A 19,691-nucleotide genomic window follows, 5' to 3' on the forward strand; every position below is an offset into this window, starting at 1 on the left:
AGCTTAAGCCAATGCTCAGACTACAGGAGTTTTAAAATCCAAATTTCCAAATTGGGTCGCATCACAACATGAGGAGAAACTTAACAGATGTTCGTCTCTCTAATCTCAAATCTCAAAATACAAGATTTCAAAATAATGGTGCATTAAACATTACATGATATTATAAAGATTATAATGCCAGGGGGAGCAGTGCACCACCTCACGTGATGTTAACAAAATGGAGACTGACATGATGCAACAAGTTGCTTTAGTAAAGCTTTACAGTGAGTAGAAGGTTAAACTAGTCAAGATGAATAAATACTAACTAATGTTAGCCTCAAGGGTAAGAGTGCTTACTGTTTCTTGGCAACATCATCAACCGCTCCAGGGCTAACATTAGCTTGTAGCACTTTCTTCTCCTTGCAGACTTGTCTCTCTCATTGGCTATTATGGTCCTGCTCAGAAAGTAGTGTAATAAACATCCAGATTTTGACTCCGTAATATCAAACATGTTTAAAATGAGCAGGGTGGCCCCAATGAGTCTGCGAGCAGTTGTAGAAGTATAAGATTAGATCTGTGAACAACTCATATTACTAGATCATTTTTCTGAACATTGGAAAGGACCAAGATCCCAGACCAGATTCCTCCTCTCATTATTAGGAGGGGTGAATCAGGAACAAATCGACCCAAAACTCCTGTAGTCTGAGCCCTGCTTTAGGTGCTTTGCTCGTTGACATCTGGGTAGAAATGAGAAGAGAAAATATTATCCTCTCTGTTCCTAGACTATCTAATACATTCAAGCTGTCCAGACAGATATTAGTTTGATCACCTCCTACATTCTCACAGCAGGGATATTTTAATGTTTACTGTCTAATGTAATGTATCATACATATGTGACTGTTGCATTTCAGCTGTGGAAGAAGCTTTTCTATAGCTTCCTCCACACACACACACACACGCACGCACACACACACCAACGCACACACACATCAGCTCCAATGTGATTAGTCATGCAGCTCAAGGTCAATGCACATCTGATGCTGACATGTATAGGGTGTGCCATCATGCTGTAGCTTCTAGTCATGACTGTATGTGTATGTATGTGTGTGTGTGTGTGTGTGGCTCTGTGTGTGTATTTATCCTACAGAGAGAAGCTGTCTGTGTCTCTCACTGTCCACTCTCTCTGTTGACCAGCTCCCTCCCTCCCCTCCCCCCCGGAGCCTGCCCTACCAACCCTCCCCTCCCCCCATCTTCCCCCTCAATAGGGCTCCTCTCCAGTTCAATGCACATCTGATCCTAGAGAGCATGGAGTTGTAGTTGTCACCATGCTGCAGTTTGTGTCCGCTAGTGGAGCCATGCTAACATCCCATGTGACCAAGGAAACCATGCACAAAGCATCACAGCAGCTGAGCCTCCATGATGTACTGCTACACAGCAGGTGGCTGCCCCCCATGTTAGTGTACTAAATAGGAGGGGGGGGGGGGGGTTCAGAGTGGTTACCAACCACTATAGTTGGCTTGGCACAAAATAACCATGCACTTTGTAAAGGTGCTTAAAAATACAGCACCTGCTCCCCAAAACTTTGAGTTTAAAGTGATTGATAGCTAGAAAACCTACAATAAAATGAAACAAAGTGAACTTTAACCACCTGGACTGATGTTCATATCAGCTGTTTCTAAATGACTTCTTCCTGCAGAAACAATTTGAGGTGATGGAACATCAATTCTCAAATGATATGATTCAAATAATAAGTCTCAAATAACAGTTGTCGGCCAATATTGAATTTCCACAGCACCTATTCCATCAATAGATATAAATACCATTTTCATTCTAACAGAAATAATTTTTTTAATTCACCAATAATTTCTATTCACTTCCAATGAGCTGTTGCTTTTAATTGCTGCTAAACCAGTCAGTTCAATTCAGCGCTGTAAATGAAATGTCTATCTGGAGATGGAGGGAATATGCACGATAAGAGAAGCTTTTAATGTGAAAACAATATATCTGAGAAACAGACTTTGCGTTAAGCAGGAAACAGGAAAACATTTTAAATAAAGCTGTATTGCTAAAATGAGCCTGTTCTAAATAAAGGCCTAGTTCTCTAAATAAAGTCCCAAGCCACTATTTGAGGACTTACAGTACTGTAAAACCCTAATACTGCACAGGATGTGAGAATCAAGTCATTGGGGAAATCTCTAACAGGCATGAGAAGCAAGGTCATCCAAAACACTGTTGTTATTCTTAGCTAATCTCACAGAAACTGGAAGCTTTTTTTCCCATTTTGATTCCCCCAACTAAAAATATGAACTTCCACAGCCAGAGGAACAACAGGAAACTGAGCAGTGCTTCAGTTTAACTGCAAATGTCAGTGCCGCAGCTCCACTCACTCTGCAGCAGACATGATTTATTCACAAACTTTATCAATTCATAATAGCAGATGAAGGTATAGAAAATGGGCATTTCTATTGCTTGTTAACCCCTCACTACCTCCCTGAAATTGATTACAAGAGTCTGTGTGTGTGTGTGTGTGTGTGTGTGTGTGAATGTGTTTAACATGGTGACTCAACAATGCGGCAAGATGCAGACATTTGAAAACCAGAAGGGAGTCTGTCTGAATGACACTTCCAGATTCACCAAATTACTCAGTTAACAACATTAATGAGCTCAGTTTAGTTCCAACCCATTAATTGCCTGAATCCCCTATAAGTTAAACTGCTTACAATAACTATAACAACCATTGACATTTAAGTATAAGTTCAACCAATCAATCAGCTTGCATACCAAGACAGACATCCGGAATCTTTAATGGATCATACTGTAAACAATGAAATATATCAGAATTTTGCAACTTTACAAATATCAAATGTCAAAAAGGGAAAAGCTACAGCAGTGCACATCTAAACCCAGAATTATATCGTAAGAGGATTGCAGGTGGAAAAGTAAAGAGATGCAGGGCCTGAAGCGACATGCTAGAGTGTAGAAAGTAGAGAAGATAAGACAGAATGGGATGTGATATGGTAAAGAGAGGGTACTTCAGCCTGTCATCACTCTATTGCTGTAAGTGGAGTCAGTAGATTGGGAGCAAGCAAAATGGTTTGACAAATGCCCAGAGCCATTAACTAACACAACTAACAGCCATTATCAAATAGCATGTCACAAATAGTGTATTACCATCATCCAAGCTCAGGACTTCACTGAACCTATTTAAATTATACTTTACAGAGCAAAACAAGTGTTTTTAAATTATCAATTGCAGTAGCTGTCATATGTGTAGTTTCAAAAATATGTGGCTGTTAAAATGTGTGCTGCACAGAAGCATTTTAAAGCTGAAATACATAAAAACCTACCAGTTACTTGGGATGCAATACCATTGTTTGCGTGGTGGATGAAAAAGAACCACATTAAAAAACAGTTTGGACTGTTAACCGTTTGGTCAGTGTGTTCAAATCTGTAAGAGCTGTTTCTGGCATTTTACAGATAGAATAGATAGACATAACAATGTAGCATGCCACTAATTGGCAATTTGTAGTGCTACATTTTAATCTGTAGAGTAACTATGGTATATGCACATACAGTGAGATGGCTGTTCTATGATGCTCTCCCAACTTAACGAGGTTGTGCAACAAAACATTTAAGCCATTCTGATCCATTTAGATGAATGTATTATACTGCCTCTCCCAATTACTGCACATACAGTATAGAGAGCGGAACTCTATCATGGATCTGTTAATATGAAGTATGGCTCTCCAGAGAGCTGCTGTACTGTATGGGGCCTGACAGCTGCTCCACTTTAGCTGTATGTGTGTGTGTGTATAATCATATATATATATATATATATATATATATATATATACACTGAAAACTAGAAAAAACAAACTGGGCCAAAGTAAAAAAAAAACAACCCTGTCTCGGTGGGCAGTTTCCCCTCCACTCTTGTTAACTCTTATCTACCTCACATTTCTCTTCCCTTCTTTACCTTCTACATTAAGACTGAATTCTGTCTGACTATTGCCATTCATCATAGTTGCCCTTCAGACCTGAGCTGTGTTATACAATATCTCAAGACTGAAAGAGGCTCTTTTGGTTGCAGCATGGCTGCCTTTAATTGACCTCCTTTCTATGGTCCCATTAAGCACTCTATGTTTCTGTGTGTCTGTAGGAGACTTTCATATTACGTATGTGTATATTACCTATACTTTTTATATTTACTATCTGACCTCATTTGTGTCTGCACACACTCTCACACAGCTCACTCATGCTCTCTGTTTTGATTTTAAACAGGGCTCTCTTTGCAGTCCTGTATTTTCAGTGTGCACTTTATGTGTACTACAACCCGAGGCTACAGTGAATCAGCCGCCCAAAAGTACCACTTCTCTATATCATTTAATTCAAAACTTCAATATAATTCAATACAGCATTTGAGTGCTTGTTTGTGTACGTGTGTGTGTATGATATGTGTTTGATTCTCATTCCTCCAAGCTTTCATTCACTCCATCAGCAACGACAGAAGGAATTTTAGGACTATCACTGCTAGGGGACGGATTTAAAAACTAATGTTATTTGGTTCCATTTTAGGATTATCAACAAAACACAGTTTTTCTTGTTTGGCTCAAAGGTCACTAATGAAAGAGGAAAAAAAAACACTGCCTGGCTTTGGATGGAGTCCTTCCAGAAGTTTCTCCTCTGTGTTGGATCCATTCTTTCATCTTCTCACCCTTCCTATCTTACTAAAAAAAAATATAGCTACATCACTATGACAATTTTAAACTCTTTTGAAAGTTTTTTTTTTTCAGTGTTTATTATCTTGTTTGTTGAATTATTTTTAAGAAACGTAGTCATATGTTCTGAAGTTTTTTCAGTCATCTTTTAGTCTAAGGGAACCAATTCATATGCTCATACCCATCTTCCCCAATATTAAACTCTCCCCTCTTCACTCACAACAAGGTGCCTTAGGCGACTGCTGGCCAGACCAGGCTGGCTGCCTACCGACAGACCTCCCTTTCACTCCCAGTGTCTCCGATGTGATAAATCGCCATGCCAGACATCTCGCAACCACCCCCGATGACCCACCTGACAGCTGGCCCAGTCGTGAGAGCACTAGCTATGCTGGAGGTGATGAAAGGGAGGGAGAGGGATCAGACCGAAAACAGAAGAAGAAGAAGAAAAGGCGACAGAAAGATGAGGGCCATGACCATGAAAGCAAAGGCCACCCTGAGGTGCAAGCACAGGGAGAAAACACTCCTCCAACAGAGGAGTTCTACCAAAGGATTGGTCCAAGACGTGATAGAGGAGAGGGGGGCTGGGAGGAGCAGATTGGGAAGAGTGGTGGCCGGGGGAAGAGGGGTAAGAACAGAAAGAAGATTCCTGAGGAGTGGGGAGTGGTGGCAGAACCCTCTGTCCCTTCATCCACAGGGCCCTCTGAAATTACAGAGGAGGTGATAATGGATCAAGGGAGTCCAGCTCAGGCAAACCCGGAGGCCTCCGTTGAAGATATGGATACCAGCCAGAGCCCTTGGAAAAAGGAGGTCCACGCAGAAGAATGCTTGGTATCTTCCCCCATGTCTCAGGACATATTCTCCCCTACATCTGCTTCCATTAGCCCACTAGTCCTGAACAGTGAGCTGAAAGCTACAGCAGCTCCGTTCACTATGCCTTCCACAACCAGCACTGGAATGGTTGGCTCCTTCCCCATGGCTCCTCACCCTGATGATCCATTTGACCTCCTGATGGAGAGTGAAAATGCCAGTCTGGGCAATAGCAGCCAGGCTTTTTCTCCACCTTTGTCATCACAAAATGAAGCAGCAGTTGGTGACATGGTTGACAGCGGGATGTTTGACAACTCCAGTTCTTTCCAAGAGTCTTCTGTGCAAGTCATGCCTGAAAGTGACACCTCGGCTTTTAGCCCTGCCTCCCAGCCAAGCCCGGACCTTCCAACAAAAGGTGAGGTCTTAGCTTCAGCTCCACCTCTTTCACCCTCAGATGCTTCTTGGCTCCTGAATGAATCCCACATGAGCAGCAACAGCGAGCTATTTGACTTCAGTGACATAAGCACTTCAGGTCATCCTTTACCCTTAAGCTTGGCCTTTGACACCCCAAGCCCAGCCCCTCTCCGCTCTCCCAAAACTACAGCTCAGGAATTCCAAACCAAAGAACAAAAAGATGCCAAATCAGCCCAGAAACAATCTAAGAAGTCTCGGTCTTCATCTTCTTCCTCCTCTGTAAAGAGTCCTACCTCCCCAGAGGCTAAGAAATTCCCTCCACAGGAATCCCCAGGTATCAGTCCCTCTTCCCCTCCATCGCTCAGCCCTCTAGGAACTCCAGGATCTGGTCTTAACCCTGCCGCTAAGCCCTTCTTTCCCAGCTTTGCTGATCCCATGGAAGAACCAGCTGTGGCCCCTCCAGTTGCCCCCACTGAAGGTTGGTTGCAGTCAGCCCTGGATGAAATAGAAGTTAGATATAGAGTAGCTAAAAGATATAGTCGAAAGGTATGATGCATGATGCTTCCATCCAGTTTGAGTAGTTAGGTCATTTTAAACTGATTTCAAATATGCTTTTTGCCCGGGATTGATTGCTTGGTGTCTTTCACTCATTAGGCATTAGATGGATAATTAGACCCATTTATGTTGCCCCTTGCATGGACACCTTTGGCTAAAATCGTGGCTGTTTGGTGTGTCTAGTTTAGACTATTTTTTGTGTGACTAATGCATGGGCTCAAATGTTGATCAACTGGAACTTTGGATTGGCTTTACATTAATCTGTAAGTACCTTAATTATGATGATCCACTGCTGGGATGTTCTCCTAATTAACAGTGTTGCTGTTGATGCGTGTGCTACTACTAACCAATCACGGAGTCTTTCTCCTTAGCGACAACACTAGGCTGTGTCATCTTCAGCAAATCAAAACCAAACTCCTCTGTCTCTTCTGTCCAGGTGTATGTGTTAACACTATAATCATTTTCTGTTTCCTTTGCATCCAGGGGTGAGGTGTCACTCTATCTTGTCTCTCCTGTTTCCAATTAACTCTGTTTTCCTCACTAGCCGCCTTTTTCCTTTACAACCTCTCCTAAAAAAGAATGCTGAAGAAAAAAGGCGCTTTTTTTGAGTGTCATATTAACTTATAACCTCTGTTATGCATCAACAGTTCACCGCCTGGTGTGTCTCCTGACAGTATAATATTTTTTAAAATGACAAATTGTAATTGTTGTTTTTGTCGGTTTTACTTTCCATGTTCTGTGATGATTGCTGCCTCATCTGCTTCTCCACCATAGGTAAGTCCTATTTTAATTCCTCTTTAGGCATTGTTTTTTCATGCATCATTATTGAGGATAGTCACTGGTGTGATGTAAGAGGTTTTGGGTTCAGAGAATGTTTGTTTGCAGATGATGATGTTCTTTTTGTATCATTGGACCATAACCTGCAAAGTGTTCTGGAGCAGGCTGCAGCTCAATGTAATTTAACGATCCAAGCCAGGAATTAACAACTTGAAAGTTCATAGATAGATGTTTGTACAGCTCTTGAAAGAAAAGGATCATGGATATAAACAAGAGTTTCCTTCTGGGCTCACCTTTAGAGATAAAAGGGAGATCTCAGAAATCAAACAGAAGCTTGGATTAGAATTGCTGCTATTTTTCATTAAAATGAGTTACCTGAGGGGGTTCAGGCACCTGATTAGAGTGCCCTCCTGACCCCTCATTTAAGAGGTTTTCCTAGTATGCCAAAATGGAAAGTGAACCCTGGGGCAGACCTGGAACCTGCTGAAGGGATTACTTATCCAAGTTTGCCTGAGGGTGCTTCAGGATCCCCCAGGAATAGGTGGGAAATGTAGTTAGAAGGAAAAGATATCTGGACTACCTTGTTTGTAAACTGGATGAAAGAATGGAGTATTATCAGCCTGTTGGGCAAGTTGTAAAATTCAACTAACAAGTTAACTGTCAATCAAGTGAAAGCTTTCCCATGTTTTTACTGAAGAATACACATGTAGCAGTGTGACTCATTAAGAAGAGGTTTCAGCTCACTGGGGAATAATAATGTTTACACCAACCAGAGATGAACAGTTAAAAATAGAGCAGTTGTTCTTGTGCGTGTGTGTTCACTGAATATCAGAGTTATAAGATTCAAACAGGAGCTGTTGATCAGCTTCTTGACCAGCTCTTGTTTTAATGTAAAATGAATTTGAAGTGTTGTGTTAGATTGTTTAGGAAAAGTAATGAAATAGTTTCATCTACAGCAACCAATTGTGTGAAGTGGTTGACTTGTGTTTTTGTTTGTGAGTGGGCGTTTGTGTATGTCAATCAATCCATGTGGCTATTGAAGCGTAAATCTTGACATTTATGTTCGTCTCTGTCTCCTATATTTGTGTGCCCTCTTTTCTGAGGAACTGAAGTGTTTTTCTGTTCCTCTGTGATTTATGAAGACGCAGAGTTCCACAGGATTCGTTTCCTTGTTCTTCCTTTCAACACCCCCTGTCCCTGCCTCCCATTGGAGGCTGTAATGAGTACTGAGGCAGCCCTCAGCTCACCACAGGAACAGCAGAGTGTGGAACCTGACTATTAGCAGCTTTGATCAATGCCCACCATTCTTCCACAAGAAAGGCCTGGCTTGCTTTAGTTTTTTTTTTATCACTTCCAAGACACATAGACAGAAATATAGTGCAGGTTTGTGGATAAGTAGGGTGCTGGATTCATGCTCATTGGGTTGAGTGGTTGTTTTGAGTGTAGAATGACAGGGTTAACTCCACTACAGCATTTGATACACAAAGCCGTAGTACACATTTTTTCATGTGTTTTCACTTGCATGTGTCAGTGTAAATTTGTGTTCATATGAGAAAGAAAGAGTGCTAAACGCAGCTGCCTCTGTCTTCCCTCTGGGTAATGAGACCTTTTGTCAGTACCCAGGGGTGGGTCTTTGTCATCAAGACTGCTATTTAAGCCTGGTATAAAAGATAAGAAGGCATGTGGTGCACAATGAAGAGGAAGAAGAGAGACTTCCTGTTGGATACAGAAGAGGGAGGACAAAAATCAGCTAAAAACGATAAAATTGGAGCTAAAAATGTAAAAGCCTTTCAAAAACGTTCGAGGGAAACAGTAGGATGTAAAAGAGAAGTGCTGGGATAGAAAATTACAGTTAGTGTACCACAGGGAAGAGAGGCAAGGGGAAAAAGATGATGCTGTGTAAGACCTGTTGGTGACAGCAACATGCAGAGGTGACAACAGAGATGAATATACAGGAGTAGAAGAGGGGTGGGAATGCAGTTTTAAATCAGTGAGGAACATTTAAAGGGTGGCACAGAGGAGGGTTAACAGAAGAAAGCTTGATGGAGATCTAGGTTGAGAGATGTGAGGGAATATTCCAGCACTGGACACTGTGGTGGTAGATCATCTACATCCACACCTGTTGGTTTAACAATAGAAAGAGACAGCAAGCCTTCAACTGAAGCACACTTCTAATGTACTCATTGTGATGCAATGGGGCAGTCCCCCTCATCTTAACAGAGCATTTTAGCCTCCTCCAACTGTTATTTCAGCATCTTTTTCTACCACAGCAGGTGTTTCCAGCAAAAATGCTCTCATGTACACTACCTGCCTAGCACCACACAGCAGACAGACAATTCGCTGGTGAACATAGCAGAGCAGAGCAGAGCATTTAGCTGCTAAAGAACTAGATTTTCCATGTAGATGCTGGTGGAGACTCAAAACAGAGCTAAAAGCAATGAATATTGGACTTATATGTGCTGGGTGGCCCCAAACATGACTGTTGGATAGATAATTGTTGGCTAACACATTCACAACATCTTCATAACGTTGTAATATGTCAGCATTCGTTTTTTTCTTCGTTCCTTACACTCTGTTCCTTAGTGAATTCAAATAAAAAGTAGAAGTTATGGCAAAAGAAGCAGGAGGGGGAACACCACATCACAACAACACCTATCCCCCTCTCTTTCAGACAGAACAGAGGTGCCAGACTATATAGAAAGCACAAATAAAAAGCTGCTGAGGTCCTGTCTCCAGACACTCATACACACAACCACATATACACAGCTGAGTCATCAAGCTATTTAAGGACAAACACAAATCCTCAAAAGGCAGGCAGGCATGAATATACTGTATCAGCAGGCTATTTTTACCCCTTAGGACTTTTCGCTGTTGTTTAGGCTCCTTTCATTGGGGCGCAGGCTGTTAGACAGCAGCCTAGAAGGCCCATTTGTACAGTGTGGGCCCCATTCCATAACTGGGGTGAGTTAATGTGTTTTGACGGCTTTGGGGGAAGCGTTGGGTTTTTGCCTCGTTGGCACCACTGCTGGAGCCAACACCCAACGGAAGAGCGTGAGTCATTGTGGGTTGATTTTTCAGAGGATGTGCCGTGCTTCTCCAACAAATTCGTAGCCCATGCAGAGATGGCTCCGGGTCAGCAGCGTGGGCTGTGCTGACGATTTAATACATTTTGATATTGACATTTTAAAAGGCAGCTGTATCAGTGCAGTCAGTGGAAATTTCGGGAGTTTGTCTCCTGCATGTCGAACAGCTCTAAATGTGCCACATGCCCTCTATTCATGTTGTGACAAGTGGCGTTCAATACTATATGTCCATGATGCATTAAAGACTTCATTTTCCATAATACCAATTTTTTTTAACCTCCAAGGGCTTAATGGGACTAGAGTTCACTGATTGATTTAGAGCCTTTTAATAGTGCAATATATCAACATGTCATGCGTGTTTTCATCAGTCTTAATCAGAGTTAGACTCCATGAAGACATAAAGTTGTCAAAATGCTGGTCCTTAGAAGATGGAAGATCACAAGTTCTACTAATTCAGCACTCATCAAGAATATATTGCTCTTCCAGAAAGTAGCAATGGACAAAATGCTTTTTCTTATTTACTTTTTTTTTTAAATTCTCACTGGACAACTATTCAGTGTCATTGGGTCTGACACCAAAGCTCATCACAGCTCAGCACATTTACACTCAGACATGTGGCCTCTAACATCCTTCATGAGTGGAACATGAACAGGCACGTGTTATTAGCTGACAACAAAAAGACTTCCTGTTTCAATTACTGTGATTTATATGATAAGACTGATTTTAAAAGCTTTTTACAGCCTATCTATAGTTTAGTGTTTCAGTTCATGGATTTTAAAATAAATGTAATCTTCATATAGTTGTGCAAATTATATCTGTTTGTGAGACTGATTCAGGAATTAATCTTATTTACAAGAAAACTTGTTAATGTATCTAAATAAATAAATACAGTTACACAGGTGGTGTAAACATAGTAATATTCCAGCTATTTAATATTGCACCATAAAGCAGTCTAAAATATCCTGACTTTTACCCCCTAGTACGGCTCAAACCCCAAAAACACTGAATCCTTGTTTAAGGAGGTTTTAACTCAACCTAGTATCAATTTACAAACCTACCTGTATTTTCTTTCTGTCCTATTCTTACCTCCTCATTCCAACCTGCGGCCACACATACACACACACACACACACACACACACACACACACACACACACAGACACACACACACACAGATTAATACACACACATACTGAACATAGTTGAATAAAAATGACTCAGCTAAACTCCTTTAATGGCACAGAAATCATTTATCTAACTGCTTTCCACAGACTGAAGTGGACTCTCCACGACTATTAAATCGTCCTTTATGTGTAAAATTGTTGGTAGCACAATTTCGTCTCTCTCCATGGTGCTGAAACTCCACGTGGAGGAAGCTTACATTTATGTCTCTCATAACCACATTTCTTTACAGACAATATGTCATGACTCATCATCCTGACACTCCTGATAAGGGGTCCATTCTCTTAGAAGTTTAATTGCTCCAAACTTTTGTAAATCGTGAAAGGAAAAGTTTGGTTTGCCGGCACTGACTACCCCTTTATCTATATAGGCTATACCAATATAATTAATCTTCTTTTGTACCCTCCTAAAACGATTTTTTTCTCCTTCTCTCTGACCTGATTTCCACTTTAGTCGAGCCACTTTGTGTTCTCAGCTTTGCTAAGACAGCAGGTGAGGAGACAAGTACAGTATGTGTTCAGTTTCCAGCCAAAATGAATCCAAAATTGCACAGCAGCTTTATAGTGAAAGAGATATAAAAGATAAAATGTGTGTTATTTATTTTGACAATGCATTTAGCTAGTCTTAGTCTTAGGGGTGTGATTCACTTTCAAAGCCTTTAATTAAGGTTTACTCTGTATTTGGAATGGGAGTACTCTGTGTGTGTGTGTGTGTGTGTGTGTGTGTGTGTGTGTGTGTGAACTTGTTTTGTAGCTTCAGCTTCTCTTAAATAAGAATCGATGATCAGACGAAGGCATCGCAGGCAGGCTTCAGACAGACTGAGAGAACTCTGGAAAACCCCGACAGCAGTAAAAACAGACAGATCTGGAGCAGAGGGGTGTCCAGAAAAAAAACCACACAAGACAGGCTGAGGCGTGGAAAAAGATTGATGTGCGAGCGGTGGGACAAACAAACAGGGAGGCGGGCAGACAAACAGATTTATTGAGTGAGAGATAGACAGAAGCAAACAGATTCAAACAGGTGAGACACAAATATAGGAGATGACTACTAAACTGATGTAGAAAGAAACAGTGTTAGGCACCTATACATACAAACAGATGGATATATAGAGCCACATATGCAGACATTCATTCTTATAGACAGGGACACAATACATTAACACAAGACATACTTTCTAATTCACTCAAATTGCACTAAATACACCCTGTTTTGTCAGTGTCAGCCTGGAATTGTGTCATTTGGAATATGTTAAAGGCCCCATGAAATGAAAACATTTTTTCAGTTTGAATCCTATGTCAATGTGTTAATTGTTCATTGAGCTCTTGTTACAAGCCAAATATATGTAAAGAAAACCAGTTTTTAAATGAATCTTTTTAAGAATTCATTCACCTCTTCCTCGTCCTCCTCCTGATCTAACAACAGGTGAAGGAGCCAGCAGTCCTCCGTAGCTTCATTTCTCTCTGCAGCTCCATATCTTGCTAAACCCTAAGCCCTGTCGACTTTTTAGCTGTAATATCAAATGCAGAGGATTTGATTTAAATCCCTCTTGTAAGTGTGCACCACTCAAATATTCTGTTTCTCTGTTTCATGGGGCCTTTAAAGTTGAAATAGGAGCACTAAAGCTGAAAATATGCTCCATGACCAGCAGTTTAAAATATATATATGTGACTTTGATATTTTCTATATTTTTGTAAGACATGTCAAAAAGCATAGCGGTTATGTAAAGACAGGTTGAACTGAAATTACACATTGAGTGACAAAGTCAAGGAAAAACTTTCATAAATGACTAAAGAAACATGACAGATGCCGATTCTTCCAGGGCAAAACAGCATTAGTCATCTGTTTAAACTTTTAAAATAAGCTATATTAACGTTGTTCGTGACAAGCAGACTCATGTTGTTATGTGAATGATACCTGTTGTGTCTCAGAGGCAAAGGCATGAGTAGTGGTATGTTAATATACCACAACAAGACCTCAGAGGGAAGAGGTCAGAGTAGGTTGTTCTAACATGCAAAGTTTATGTCCCAACCTTAACCTGGTAGAATAGATTATTATGCACATGTAGAATATGTGTAGTGTTTGATATTTGGCACCTAGGTTGCAACCTTGGAACTTAGAGTCCTCCTCTAATCAGAAGATTGGTGATTCTATTCCCAGCTCCTTCATTCCTGCAAGATACTAAACCCTAAATTGCTCCAGATAGCTAGGCCAATGGTGTATGAATGTGTGAGTGAATGTGTAAATGTGTCTTTTAGTTTAAAAGCAGTTTGAGTGTTCGTAAGACTAGAAAAGAGCTATACAAGCAATGGTTAAAGTGGGATTTGACAGGTTCGGTGCAGTAGGGAAAATGACGCAAATGATTGCAAATAACTGTATTGTGTAATTGTGGGCACCATTACATAATTAACTAAATGAAGTAACAGAAATCTATGTAATGTATCTTTTTTGCGATTTCAAGACACTGTCCTCCTTACACTGCATACATGAACTATATTCTAGGCTACTTCCCAAATGTTCTGATTTCCAATGCAAAATGATGTTCAGATGAAAGAAAGTCTGTTGTTGGAGAAGTGCTATGTATTGAGGCCACAGGCTTACAGTACTAACAGACACATGGTAACAGCAGCACACACAGACAATCACATAGGCAGCGTTCTGCTGCACATAATCTAAAGCAGCTAGCCATTTTTAAATTTAAATTCTTCTTATTGGCCTGTTTGAATTGTTGAATATTACGAAACTTCACCATCGATGTCAACTTAACTGAATCCACTTACTTTGGCTAAAAGCCATTTCAAACACTAGCAATTTGTCTCGGATTAATCCGTGAATCGATGCACTCACTCAAATGAAATATAGGATACAGCAAGGATAACACACTGTGGTGGGAAAATGCTGCGTGTTAACGAAGGCGGGGCCAGCAGAGGGTGATGTTGCGCTCTGATTTGTTGAGCATCTCTGTGCTTTTGAGAGAGCCACGCAGGCTGTAATTGAAAGCAGCATGCCAAAATGATCTGTAGTCTGCAGCGCTACTGTCTCTTTGAATTGAATTATTTATTTATTTGACTAAGGTCAAAGTACAATCCATTTATCATTTGCCAAGCTAAACCTGGTTCAGGCTTTGCTGGATTTCTAGTTATCAAAACTCATCCAAACATTTTGTAAAGGTCATACAGGTTGTTTCTGAAAGACTGACAAAAAAAAAGCTTTGTCATTGAGGTATGAGCCAATGAGGGAACATCTTTTGAAAGAATGATGTTCATCCCTACAGTAGAGTTAGAGAAACCTGCAGAAGTCATGCTAAAGAAATGTGAAACTGTTCTTGTAGCTTTAGAACCATGATACTATTTAACAGATTACAGTTATGTTGTTTGTGCGTCACAAAAAAACTCAACATACATGTCTTTGTTTCATTATGTGTTTGCATGTGTATTTCAGCCGTATTGATACTTTCATTAGAGAAGGAAGCTAGATGAATGCTAAATGAGCAGCTTTTACTGCTTTTAAGGAACATGATGAAGCTCTGTGCACAGCCTGATCTTTATGCATCAGCAGATAGTAGAAGAGTCCACCTTGCACCTCGGATTGATTGAAATAAAACAATTTGCCACTTTGTAATTCACCTCTTTAACCTGATTTCCTCACTGACAGGCTTGCACAGGTGAAAATTGCCTAACTTCAATAAAGCAGCCTGTGGAGTCTGGAGAACAGGCTGCTTTCTAGATAAAATGTTCATAAAGGTCAAATTGTTATTTTCGAGTTTCCGGTGGTAGACAGACAGAGACATGAAGTGCCTTTGGGGAGCGGGGGGGCAAGAGGAAGAGAAAGAGAAAGAACAGGGAGCGGGGTGTTGCTATAGAGACTAAGGATCAGTTAATGTTGCCATAGGAACAGCAACAGATGCTAGAGTTAATGAAAGACTACACTGACGACACTTGCTGATGCCACAGATTCTGTTTAATACAGACTAATATTAAACCATTAGTTTTAACTCCACTATGCCATTATTTCATATATTGTATGTTATCCATGGCTGTTATGGAACATTTCTCACCTTTGTTACATTACAACCAATTTACCTTTACTACCAATTTACTCTCAGCTCATTTATTTTAGGAAGTAATTGACAAGTAGTGTCTATAGTGGCAAATCACATCAGAAGTTATCTCAGGGCACTTTTCACATAGAACAACTCTAGACTGTACTCTTTAATTTAATTTAAAGAGACCCAACATTCCCCCATGAGTAGCACTTGTTGACAGCAGCAAGGAAGAACTAGTCTAGTCTAGTAGAACTGGACTCTAGGTGGGTGATCAAGGGAGGTATACAGAGAGAAGAAAGAGCGAGACAGAAGTACAGCAACAACAATAATAATATTTCAGGGCACATTATGAACACAGGCATCATAGAGGAGGCACAGATAGCTATCTATCCATCAACAGTAGCATCAGTAGACCAGAAGGCATCCACAATATTTATTTTGAAAACCAGGACATTTGTCATTTTACAGCAGAGTCATCTCTGTCATCTGCAAAAGCACAATTTCATTTTTACCCTCTTGTTCTATGTGTAAAACTCATTTCTTAAAACATAGCTGACATCGAAGGACTCACGATGGACAGTTAGAAATAAGCAATGCCTGCAGAACCAGAGATATTATTAGAAAATAAAGCAAAAGATGTGAAAGATTGTTGCTGCTGATGTCTACAGAGACAAACACACACATATGCTGCGACTTAACACGGTGCAGAAAGAGCAGATGGACAGCAGCAGGCATGAGTCTGCCTCAGTCTTTGTGTTAGAAGGTTCTGAATGCACTGCAGTGGGAGACAATCAAAAACAACAGAACTTCCACTTTTTATGCATCTACAAAACATGTAAAGAAGATAAGACATCTGTCACAGGCTGTAAACATGGTGCATGGCTGTACCAGACTGTGGAATACGGAGATTAATTAGAGGGCAGTAGTGGACAAAGGTGGAGAGAAAGAATGACAACAACAGTTTGAGCTGAGCATCATCTTATATTGATCTATGCAGAAGAATCAAAATCCTGCTGTCTGTTAAATCATAATGTATGAAGATCTTCTTAACATTCACAGCTTTCTTTAAAAATTGAAAAGTGTATTCAAAAGGGAGGAGGAGAGCAGCCCAACTGAGTAGGAAGTAATGGAAACGTGCGGTGTATGTATAATGGAATGCTGCAGTGTATTTTTCAACCTGCGACTGTCTGATGAGCGTCTGGCTGTGACACAGGTCGACTAATCCAGACTGGAAATGGAATTGAAATGCCACCATTAAAATGCAGACTGTAACACCAAACAGCAGCAACTGATCTTTCTGACCCTTTATTTTGAAATATGTCACGAGTTCAAATCACACCAAAACATGCAACAACATAGAAAATATCACTCTAGATTTAAACACTGTAAATCCACAATTGATTCATTAGTTTTTTATCACATTTTTAAAAGTGGCTGTATGAATAAATTTAGTAAATGGTGACAGGCTTGGCACCTCATAGTGGTGGTAATGGACATGAATGTCACATTTTCCATTTTCCCCGTCATACTTTATTCTGTAGATGAATGTAATCTTGCTCAGTGTGGACCACCGTCCAATTAGCTCTACATCTATGTCTGTCCATCACAGCAGTCAGACTGCCTGCCCTCTGGGGTAATGGACTAAAGGGCTAAATTGTTGATGGATGTAAATGGCTTTTCATGTGTGTATGAGCTCATGTGAGATAGACATTTGATGTGGCCGTAAATATTGTAAACACAATCAGACTTTGTGTGTGCGTGTGCGTGTGTGTATGTTTGTGCCAGACATTCAGAGACAGCAGTAGGTGGAGTCGATATGACTAAATTAGCCAAGGGCTCCAGATTCATTCATTATGAATGATGAACTTAGATCAGGCTGCTTCATAGGGAATAGTAGAGCTGCTGATTATTATGTCATTAATTAATAAAATTGAATGAGACACTGTCTCTTCTTTCAATTATGTGCTGTTTAGGCAAATATAGTCTCTCTATTACCAGGCAATGTGAGAAAATACACATCATTGAGTAGCAGATAGATGAAATAAGCTATGAATATGGTGTGATGGATAGATGGAGACTTTGTTTTTATAGGATGAAAGGTGATTGACTTGTGAAATTAGTTTGTTTCTTTATCTGTAGCTGTGACATATAGGAAGCAAGTAATTTATTTTATATAGTACCTTTCAAGTGCAGAGGCATCAGGACGTGATTCACAGTAGAAATGAAGAATAATTATACATACAGACATAAAACACTTAAATAATTAGAAAATAGAAGACACAAAGGTAAGTGTAAACAAATGGATCTTGAGCTGCTTTAAACGTGTCCACAGTGTCTACTGATCTTAAGTCCAAACAGAGAGTTTTCCAAAGCTTCAGAGCCACAACCTCAACGATACCTATAATCCAGGTGTCCAAACTATTTCATAAAGGTCCATGTGACTGGCAGGTACACCAGGCTTAACTCATTCAATCAACTCATATTAGTATTCAGACAGCTGATTGGTCGAATCGTGTGCTTTTGATTGGTTAGAACAAAAACCTGCAGGCACACGGCCCTTTTATGGAATAGTTTAGACATGCCTGCTTTAATCGGAGTTGGCCTATAAAATGTGTCACTTTTTAAATGTAGGATGTAAACTTATGACTTCAGTGTCCTCAGTAGTAGCAGCTCTTCTGTGTAGAAGATGCTGCACTTCCATATCGATGTCTATTCTTGTGAAATATCAGTAGTCAGGACCAAAGTACTGTTCCAAGTCAAGCCAAGTCTTTAATTACCTATAGCTGTCATACATTTGTACTACAGTTGTTACTATGTCGATAAATGTAGTTTGGAGAGTTTTTGAATACGTTGTCAATTTGGTCTGTTACCTCCTGAGATAGTCATGTGTCACGGTCGTTCTCAGAGAATGTTTTCTCTTTTGCAATAGGCAGCTCAGATGTCTTTATTGCATTCTAACATCAAATATTTTAAATAATAACTACTTTTGTTGGCTAAATCAGTGCTGCTGTAGGTAAGGAAATGTAGAGAGGATGAAAAGTAATCATCTGAGCCTGAGAAGCCTGGTGAGGTTATCCTCCTGTCGGGAGACTCTCAGATTCAAATTACAAAATTCGAACTCCCAAGAAAGTTTGAACTCATTACTAAGTAAAATCTCTTGTGTCCCCAGACTAGATTTCCTCCATATGCCTCAGCTTTCAATTTGTATTTAAAATACTGTATGTGATACTAATTCTGAGGGGACCATTATCTGTATATCTGAATGTATATGTATTATATATGTTTGTATGTTTCTCTACACTTATTTGTTCATTATCATGTGAATTAGCATCGCTCAAATGAAATTCATCTCAGCACTCTTCAGACAGTGGTTTATAATGAACTGCTCTCTTACTGGATGTCTGTGATTAATACAAAGACACCACTGACTCGAGCAAAGTCATTGGCCTGTGGCGAGAAACAGAGTGCATTAGCATAGTGGAATACCCTCCCCAGGGTTTATAGCATATATATTACCCTCCCCCTTTTCCTACACTATCACACACACACACACACACACACACACACACACACACACACACACACACACACACACACATACACACTTCATCCAACATCCCTCGATCAGCCCAACTCTACAGACGATACCCCCACCATTACCACCAAACATCCCCCCGAACCATTTCCCCCCAACCCCCCACATGGCTCGAGCCGGCACACTGATGAGGATCCAGTTGCCATAACAACAAGAGGCAGTTGCTTTGGCGACTAATGGGAAGAAGGGCCAAGCAGGAAACAATGGATGTTTGGCAAGGATGGGGGTGTTGTGACGGGCTGGGAAGGAGATTCGATTGAGTTATAAATAGACATGACTAAAGACCGTCCATCTCTCCAGCAAGCCCCCCTGCCGAGACTATCCCACCCCCCCCACCCCCCACCCTGTGATATCACTTCTTCTTCTATTCCTGCCTTTCAGACATGAATTAGCATACAGAGTGTCTGTATTAAGGCCACAGCAAAGGAATTTCTCACATTTTATAAATGGCTTTCTGTCTGGCAGTATGTATGTATAGGACATTCTCGTCACATCTCTCAAAATGGAAAATATGCTTTGGCCATGAGTCTTATTTAACCG

General features: G+C 40.5%; 1 protein-coding gene across 3 annotated transcripts in view; it reads left to right on the plus strand.

Moving 5' to 3' along the window:
• LOC128382213 (microtubule-associated protein 4) overlaps window positions 1–19,691 on the plus strand; it is a 112,509-nt gene that overhangs the window by 60,519 nt on the left and 32,299 nt on the right. For all 3 annotated transcript variants that reach the window (XM_053342198.1, XM_053342200.1, XM_053342199.1), the window contains one exon: window positions 4,924–6,396. In XM_053342198.1, the coding sequence (XP_053198173.1) occupies window positions 4,924–6,396 (1,473 nt within the window). The remainder of the gene's footprint in view (window positions 1–4,923; window positions 6,397–19,691) is intronic.

This window comes from Scomber japonicus, chromosome 21, assembly GCF_027409825.1.
Source record: "Scomber japonicus isolate fScoJap1 chromosome 21, fScoJap1.pri, whole genome shotgun sequence".
Taxonomy (NCBI): domain Eukaryota; kingdom Metazoa; phylum Chordata; class Actinopteri; order Scombriformes; family Scombridae; genus Scomber; species Scomber japonicus.